The sequence below is a fragment of the Triticum urartu genome, chromosome 7A, assembly GCF_056163025.1.
Source record: "Triticum urartu cultivar PI428250 chromosome 7A, HENAU_Tu73, whole genome shotgun sequence".
Lineage (NCBI taxonomy): Eukaryota > Viridiplantae > Streptophyta > Magnoliopsida > Poales > Poaceae > Triticum > Triticum urartu.
Window position 1 is genome coordinate 247850203 of NC_141879.1, and position 9175 is coordinate 247859377.

General features: G+C 50.5%; 1 protein-coding gene across 1 annotated transcript; it reads left to right on the forward strand.

Annotated features, from left to right (window-relative positions):
• The first annotated feature begins 1010 nt into the window (after positions 1–1010).
• Positions 1011–1649, forward strand: LOC147959197 (uncharacterized). The gene has a single exon (XM_087532546.1). It carries the CDS (start codon positions 1011–1013, stop codon positions 1647–1649), a length of 639 nt encoding a protein of 212 aa, XP_087388672.1.
• The last annotated feature ends 7526 nt before the right edge of the window (positions 1650–9175 follow it).

Sequence of the window (9175 nt, forward strand, 5' to 3'; positions counted from 1 at the left end):
CGGCGGCCCAGGAGGTCCGGAACCGGCTTCAAGCTCAGGCCGCCTTGCTGCAGCGATACACCCAAGAGTTCCTCGCGACGCGGGCCGTCATCCGGATGAGTCTTCTGGCCTCGGTTATTTTGCTCTTTTGATTTCTTCCGTGGGGGCGCGTCAGCGCACCCACTAGGTGTAGTCCCCGAGTTCCGAGTCAGCTGCTGCGCAGGCCGCTTGGAACTTACTAGGTCCTAACATCTTAACTTATCCTCGCCTCCTGTATAATCTTCCAGGAGTATCATAACCTCCGCGCTGCCGCCTTCAACTCCCAGGCTCAGGAGCTGGGCCGGAGAACCGAGGATCTGACCAGCAGCCGGAGTGCGTGCTTTGTTTCGTTCATCTGCTGTGGGGGTGCGTCAGCGCACCCACTGGGTGTAGTCCCCGAGATTCGGGCCGACTGCTGAGCAGCCGAGTCGGATCTTCCTTGACGACTTCTTCCTTATTAATTTTTCCTTTGTCTTCATGCATGCAGGAGCCAATGCCGACTTGAGGGGGCAGCTCAGCGGGGCCCAGGCCGCCCTTCGCGCCAAGGAAGCCGAGTACAACGCCTTGGTCCTGGAGCGTGACCGCCTGGCCAAGAAGTTGGCCGACCAGGAGGAGAGCCACAAGGCGGCCCTAAAGAAGGCGCAGGACAGCGAGGACGCCCTGAAGGCCGAGTTTGAGACCGAAGCGGTGGGCTGGGCTGAGGCAAAGCAGGCACTGAGCGAGGGCTTCGGTCGTATCGAGGATCTGATCGATGGTAAGCCGCCTTCTTCACTCCTTGCTTGCCCCTTGATCCCTGATTTGTGTTCTGACTTGTGCTGCTTTTTGTTCTCCGTGCAGACTACTTTCCCGACTACTCCGTCTTCGCCGCCCAAACCATCGAGGCCCATCGCGAGGCGTGCCGGCAGGCGGGGGCTGAAATCACGCCGGACACGAGCCAGATGCTCGAGGAGAAACTCTTGGCGGTCCAAGCCTGGCTGCAGCCGGCTCACCGTATGCTCCGCCGCCTCCAGCGCGCCGGGGCACAGGTGTTGGCCGCCCTCTGGCCAAGCGAGACGATTCCCCGCACCCCGAGTCGGACTGCCGACTGGCTGGAGGTTGCGGTTGACCGCTTCGAGGCCTGGAAGGCATCGGCAGCCCGTCTTGGAGCTGGGCGGGCGCTGGAGTTCATCCGAGCCTGGTATCCGGGGCTGAACCTGGACCAGCTGCGCACCTGGCGGCTGGAGGCCGACGAAGAGATGGAGGAGGTGCGGCCGGCTATTGCTCAGCACGCTTCGACGATTGCCGAGTGCACTGACATCAGTGTCTTTGCTCCTGAAATTAATGACGACGGCGTTGCCCAGCCGGAGGAGTGGTTCGGGCTGGACCCGGCAACGGGTGAGGACTCGGCAGAGGAGATCGCCTCCAGCGATGAAGGCGAAGACGACGAAGGAGAGGAAGGCGATGACGTTGAGCCGGCCGGTGAAGCGGCCAGCCAACCTCAGCCTGATCGTGCCTCCAGCAACGAGGCGCGTGCTAGCGCGCCCTCTGCGGGAGGCGGTGATCATGCCGAGGTTCGCCAGCCGGCCACTCCTCCAGCCGGCACTGCCGTCTCCACCGACCCGCCCGACTCGCCAGTCGCTCCCTTGGCTTAATCTGCCGTCCTTGTTTTTTCCTGCTTGTTGCCTTTTGAACAATTTTATTAAACTTGTGCAGTTCCACCCACTGGGGGTGTATTCAAACTATGTGGAATGCTAGCCTTTTGAAGGTCTTTTATGTAAATATTATTGTGTGCATGTTTGGTTTCCATTAGTGTATGATTTTTATCCTTAGGCTGTTTCCTTTGCCGCCTTCCCCTTTTGGGAAGGCAAGTACTCGAGCTTTCTTAGATTGAAGCGAGGTGAATGGAAGCCGGCCGGCCGACTACTCTGGTAGTCGGTCGGTGGTGGGAGAAAAACCGGCTTTTGTTATATTAGTCCGTTAGTCCCTAGCCGTTTTTCGTGTGGGCGTCCTTTCCTGCCTTTAACTCTTGCCAGCCGGACAGCCGGTTCTTTGATCTGCGACTTTTGGCAAGAGAAAGCTTGGGAGCCAGCACACTACTTGTCTGACCGCAGGTAGGACTTCTAATATAACTCCAGGCGGCCAGTCCCCGGGCCGACTAGTCGAACCCGGTGCCGGACGGAAAAAGTGAATGTAATGACAAGGTCATAAGCATGATACTCTTCATTCATAGATAAAAGATGGCAGTCCCCGAGCTCTCCTCGGGGGGCCTATTGTCTCGTACTTAGTACAAAAGTTAGCATGATACATACTGCATTTCAACTGTAAAATCTTCGGAGGAGGTTGGCATTCCATGGTCGTTCCGACTCCTTGCCGGAGTCGTCTCTCTTTCGTGCCTTCGGCTTCTGCACGTCGATCAGGTAGTAGGAGTCGTTGCCTAAAGCTCTGCTGATGACGAAGGGGACCTCCCAAGGGGACGAGAGCTTGTGCTGGCCGGCTGTTCGCTGGATCAGCCGGAGCACAAGATCGCCCTCTTGGAAGGATCTTGGCTTGACCTTCCAGCTGTGGTAGCGGCGCAGGCCCTGCTGATAGATGGCGGACCGGCTGAGAGCTAATAGCCGGCCTTCTTCCAGCAGGTCAACGCCGTCTTCTCGTGCTTCCTTGGCCTCCGCTTCCGTGTACATGGTTACCCGAGGCGAGTCGAAATCGATGTCAGTTGGGATAACCGCCTCGGCACCATACACGAGGAAGAAAGGAGTGAAGCCGGTTGACTTGTTTGGGGTAGTGCGCAGACTCCAGAGGACGGCCGGCAGCTCATCGAGCCAACAGCCGGCTGAACGCTCCAGTGGTACGACCAGTCGGGGCTTGATGCCGGAAAGGATGAGGCCGTTGGCTCGCTCGACCTGGCCGTTTGACTGTGGGTGGGCAACGGACGCTAAGTCCAACCGGATGCCTTGCATCGCGCAGAAACGTGCCAAGGCTCCCTTGGCGAAATTCGTGCCATTGTCGGTGATGATGCTGTGTGGCATGCCGTACCGAGTTGTTATATCTGCGATAAATGTCACGGCAGTCGGCCCATTCAGCTTCTTGATCGGCTTTGCCTCAATCCATTTTGTGAATTTGTCCACGGTGACAAGAAGATGTGTCATGCTGCCGCGCGCCATCTTGAATGGGCCCAACATGTCCAGTCCCCAAACGGCGAAGGGCCAAGTGAGGGGAATGGTCTTGAGTGCTGAAGCCGGCATGTGTTGCTTGGAGCTCAAGAGTTGGCATCCTTTGCAATGTTTAACTAACCCCTTGGCGTCATCCAAAGCAGTCGGCCAAAAGAAACCATGGCGGAAGGCTTTGGCGATGAGTGATCTGTTGGGGAACGTCGCAGAAAACAAAAATTTTCTACGGTTTCATCAAGATCCATCTAGGAGTTCATCTAGCAATGAGTGATCGGATTGCATCTACATACCTTTGTAGATCACGCACAGAAGCGTTCAAAGAACGGGGATGAGGAAGGCGTACTCGACGTGATCCAAATCACCGGAGATCCTAGCGCCGAACGGACGGCACCTCCGCGTTCAACACACGTACGGTCAGCGTAACGTCTCCTCCTTCTTGATCCAGCAAGGGGAAGGAGAGGTTGAGGAAGATGGCTCCAGCAGCAGCACGACGGCGTGGTGGTGGTGGAGCTGCAGTACTCCGGCAGGGCTTCGCCAAGCTCTATGGAGGAGGAGGAGGTGTTGGAGAGGGAGAGGGAGGCACCAAAGGCGTCGGGTGAGAGGCCCTCCTTCCCCCACTATATATAGGGAGCCTAGGGGGGCGCCGGCCCTAGGAGATGCAATCTCCTAGGGGGGCGGCGGCCAAGGGAGGAGTCCATCCTCCCCAAGGCACCTAGGAGGTGCCTTCCCCCTTTAGGACTCTTCCTTTCCTTATCTCTTGGCACATGGGCCTCTTGGGGCTGGTGCCCTTGGCCCATATAGGCCAAGGCGCACACCCCTACAGCCCATGTGGCCCCCCGGGGCAGGTGGCCCCACCCGGTGGGCCCCCGGGACCCTTCCGGTGGTCCCGGTACAATACCGGTGACCCCGAAACTTGTCCCGATAGCCGAAATAGCACTTCCTATATATAATTCTTTACCTCCAGACCATTCCGGAACTCCTCGTGACATCCGGAATCTCATCCGGGACTCCGAAAAACATTCGGGTTACTGCATATACATATCCCTACAACCCTAGCGTCACCGAACCTTAAGTGTGTAGACCCTACGGGTTCGGGAGACATGTAGACATGACCGAGACGACTCTCCGGCCAATAACCAACAGCGGGATCTGGATACCCATGTTGGCTCCCACATGCTCCTCGATGATCTCATCGGATGAACCACGATTTCGAGGATTCAATTAATCCCGCATACAATTCCCTTCGTCAATCGGTATGTTACTTGCCCGAGATTCGATCGTCGGTATCCCTATACCTCGTTCAATCTCGTTACCGGCAAGTCACTTTACTCGTACCGTAATGCATGATCCCGTGACCAGACACTTGGTCACTTTGAGCTCATTATGATGATGCATTACCGAGTGGGCCCAGTGATACCTCTCCGTCATACGGAGTGACAAATCCCAGTCTTGATCCATGTCAACCCAACAGACACTTTTGGAGATACCCGTAGTATACCTTTATAGTCACCCAGTTACGTTGTGACGTTTGGTACACCCAAAGCACTCCTACGGTATCCGGGAGTTACACGATCTCATGGTCTAAGGAAAAGATACTTGACATTGGAAAACTCTAGCAAACGAACTATACGATCTTGTGCTATGTTTAGGATTGGGTCTTGTCCATCACATCATTCTCCTAATGATGTGATCTTGGTATCAATGACATCCAATGTCCATAGTCAGGAAACCATGACTATCTGTTGATCAACGAGCTAGTCAACTAGAGGCTTACTAGGGACATGTTGGTGTCTATTATTCACACATGTATTACGATTTTCGGATAACACAATTATAGCATGAATAAAGACAATTATCATGAACAAGGAAATATAATAATAATGCTTTTATTATTGCCTCTAGGGCATATTTCCAACAGTCTCCCACTTGCACTAGAGTCAATAATCTAGTTACATTGTGACGAATCGAACACCCATGGAATTCTGGTGTTGATCATGTTTTGCTCTAGGGAGAGGTTTAGTCAACGGATCTGCTACATTCAGGTCCGGATGTACTTTACAAATATCTATGTCTCCATCTTGAACATTTTCACGAATGGAGTTGAAGCGACGCTTGATGTGCCTTGTCTTCTTGTGAAACCTGGGCTCCTTTGCAAGAGCAATAGCTCCAGTGTTGTCACAGAAGAGCTTGATTGGCCCCGACACATTGGGTATGACTCCTAGGTCGGTGATGAACTCCTTCACCCAAAATGCTTCATGCGCTGCCTCCGAGGCTGCCATGTACTCCGCTTCACATGTAGATCCCGCCACGACGCTCTCCTTGCAACTGCACCAGCTTACTGCCCCACCATTCAAAATATACACGTATCCGGTTTGTGACTTAGAGTCATCCAGATCTGTGTCGAAGCTAGCATCGACGTAACCTTTTACGACAAGCTCTTCGTCACCTCCATAAACGAGAAACATTTCCTTAGTCCTTTTCAGGTACTTCAGGATATTCTTGACCGCTGTCCAGTGTTCCTTGCCGGGATTACTTTGGTACCTTCCTACCAAACTTACGCTAAGGTTTACATCAGGTCTGGTACACAGCATGTCATACATAATAGAACCTATGGCTGAGGCATAGGGGATGACACTCATCTCTTCTATATCTTCTGCCGTGGTCGGACATTGAGCTGAGCTCAATTTCACACCTTGCAACACAGGCAAGAACCCCTTCTTAGACTGATCCATATTGAACTTCTTCAATATCTTATCAAGGTATGTGCTTTGTGAAAGACCTATGAGGCGTCTTGATCTATCTCTGTAGATCTTGATGCCTAATATATAAGCAGCTTCTCCAAGGTCCTTCATTGAAAAACTCTTATTCAAGTAGGCCTTAATGCTGTCCAAAAGCTCTATATCATTTCCCATCAAAAGTATGTCATCTACATATAATATGAGAAATGCTACAGAGCTCCCACTCACTTTCTTGTAAACACAGGCTTCTCCATAAGTCTGCATAAACCCAAACGCTTTGATCATCTCATCAAAGCGAATGTTCCAACTCCGAGATGCTTGCACCAGCCCATAAATCGAGCATTGGAGCTTGCACACCTTGTCAGCATACTTAGGATCGACAAAACCTTCCGGCTGCATCATATACAATTCTTCCTTAAGGAAACCATTAAGGAATGCCGTTTTGACGTCCATTTGCCATATTTCATAATCATAGAATGCGGCAATTGCTAACATGATTCGGACGGACTTCAGCTTCGCTACCGGTGAGAAAGTCTCATCGTAGTCAATCCCTTGAACTTGTCGATAACCCTTAGCGACAAGCCGAGCTTTATAGATGGTCACATTACCATCCGCGTCTGTCTTCTTGTTAAAGATCCATTTATTTTCTATGGCTCGCCGCTCTACGGGCAAGTCAGTCAAAGTCCATACTTTGTTTTCATACATGGATCCTATCTCGGATTTCATGGCTTCCAGCCATTTGTCGGAATCCGGGCCCGCCATCGCTTCTTCATAGTTCGAAGGTTCATCGTTGTCTAACAACATGATTTCCAAGACAGGGTTGCCGTACCACTCTGGTGCGGAATGTGTCCTTGTGGACCTTCGAATTTCAGTAGGAGCTTGATCAGAAGTATCTTGATCATCATCATTAACTTCCTCTCTAGACGGTGCAGGCACCTCAGGAACATTTTCTTGAGCTGCGCCATTTTCCGGTTCAAGAGGTAATACTTCATCAAGGTCTACTTTCCTCCCACTTACTTCTTTCGAGAGAAACTCCTTCTCTAGAAATGATCCATTCTTGGCAACAAAGATCTTGCCTTCGGATCTGAGGTAGAAGGTATACCCAATAGTTTCTTTAGGGTATCCTATGAAGACACATTTTTCCGACTTGGGTTCGAGCTTTTCAGGGCAAGTTTCTTGACATAAGCATCACATCCCCAAACTTTTAGAAACGACAGCTTAGGTTTCTTCCCAAACCATAATTCATACGGTGTCGTCTCAACGGATTTCGACGGAGCCCTATTTAAAGTGAATGTGGCAGTCTCTAAAGCATAGCCCCAAAAAGATAGCGGTAAATCGGTAAGAGACATCATAGATCGCACCATATCTAATAGAGTGCGATTACGACGTTCGGACACACCATTACGCTGAGGTGTTCTAGGTGGCGTGAGTTGTGAAACTATTCCACATTTTCTTAAGTGTGTGCCAAACTCGTGACTCAAGTATTCTCCTCCATGATCCGATCGCAGGAACTTGATTTTCCTGTCATGTTGATTCTCAACCTCACTCTGAAATTCCTTGAACTTTTCAAAGGTTTCAGACTTGTGTTTCATTAAGTAGACATACCCATATCTACTCAAGTCATCAGTGAGGGTGAGAACATAACGATAGCCACCGCGAGCCTCAACGCTCATTGGACCGCACACATCAGTATGTATGATTTCCAATAAGTTAGTTGCTCGCTCCATTGTTCCTGAGAACGGAGTCTTGGTCATTTTACCCATGAGGCATGGTTCGCACGTGTCAAATGATTCGTAATCAAGAGACTCTAAAAGTCCATCTGCATGGAGCTTCTTCATGCGTTTGACACCTATGTGACCAAGGCGGCAGTGCCACAAGTAGGTGGGACTATCATTATCAATCTTACATCTTTTGGTATTCACACTATGAATATGTGTAGCATTACGCTTGAGATTCATTAAGAATAAACCATTCACCATCGGAGCATGACCATAAAACATATCTCCCATATAAATAGAACAACTATTATTCTCGGATTTAAATGAGTAGCCATCTCATATTAAATGAGATCCTGATACAATGTTCATGCTCAAACTTGGCACTAAATAACAATTATTGAGGTTCAAAACTAATCCCGTAGGTAAATGTAGAGGTAGCGTGCCGACGGCGATCACATCGACCTTGGAACCATTCCCGACGCGCATCGTCACCTCGTCCTTCGCCAGTCTCCGCTTATTCCGCAGCTCCTGCTTTGAGTTACAAATGTGAGCAACTGCACCGGTATCAAATACCCAGGAGCTACTATGAGTACTGGTAAGGTACACATCAATTACATGTATATCACATATACCTTTCGTTTTGCCGGCCTTCTTGTCTGCTAAGTATTTGGGGCAGTTCCGCTTCCAGTGACCACTTTCCTTGCAATAAAAGCACTCAGTCTCGGGCTTGGGTCCATTCTTTGGCTTCTTCCCGGCAGCTTGTTTGCCGGGCGCGGCAACTCGCTTGCCGTCCTTCTTGAAGGCTTTCTTACCCTTGCCCTTCTTGAACTTAGTGGTTTTATTCACCATCAACACTTGATGTTCCTTTTTGACTTCTACCTCTGCTGATTTCAGCATTGCAAATACTTCAGGAATGGTCTTTTCCATCCCCTGCATATTGAAGTTCATCACAAAGCTCTTGTAGCTCGGTGGAAGCGACTGAAGGATTCTGTCAATGACCGCGTCATCCGGGAGATTAACTCCCAGCTGAGTCAAGCGGTTATGCAACCCAGACACAGTGAGTATGTGCTCACTGACAGAACTGTTTCCCTCCATCTTACAGCTGAAGAATTTGTCGGAGACTTCATATCTCTCGACCCGGGCATGAGCTTGGAAAACCATTTTCAGCTCTTCGAACATCTCATATGCTCCGTGTCTCTCAAAACGCTTTTGGAGCCCCGGCTCTAAGCTGTAAAGCATGCCGCACTGAACGAGGGAGTAGTCATCGGTACGTGCCTGCCAAGCGTTCATAACGTCTTGTTCTGCAGGGAGAACAGGTGCGTCACCTAGCGGTGCTTGTAGGACATAATCTTTCTTGGCAGCTATGAGGATGATCCTCTGGTTCCAGACCCAGTCCGTGAAGTTGCTGCCATCGTCTTTCAGCTTGGTTTTCTCTAGGAATGCATTGAAGTTGAGGACTACGTTGTCCATTTGATCTACAAGACATATTGTAAAATTTTTAGACTAAGTTCATGATAATTAAGTTCATCTAATCAAATTATTCAATGAACTCCCA

Coding starts and splice junctions, on each gene's coding strand:
- LOC147959197 (XM_087532546.1), top strand. CDS start 1,011: ATGCTCCGCCGCCTCCAGCGCGCCGGGGCACAGGTGTTGGCCGCCCTC.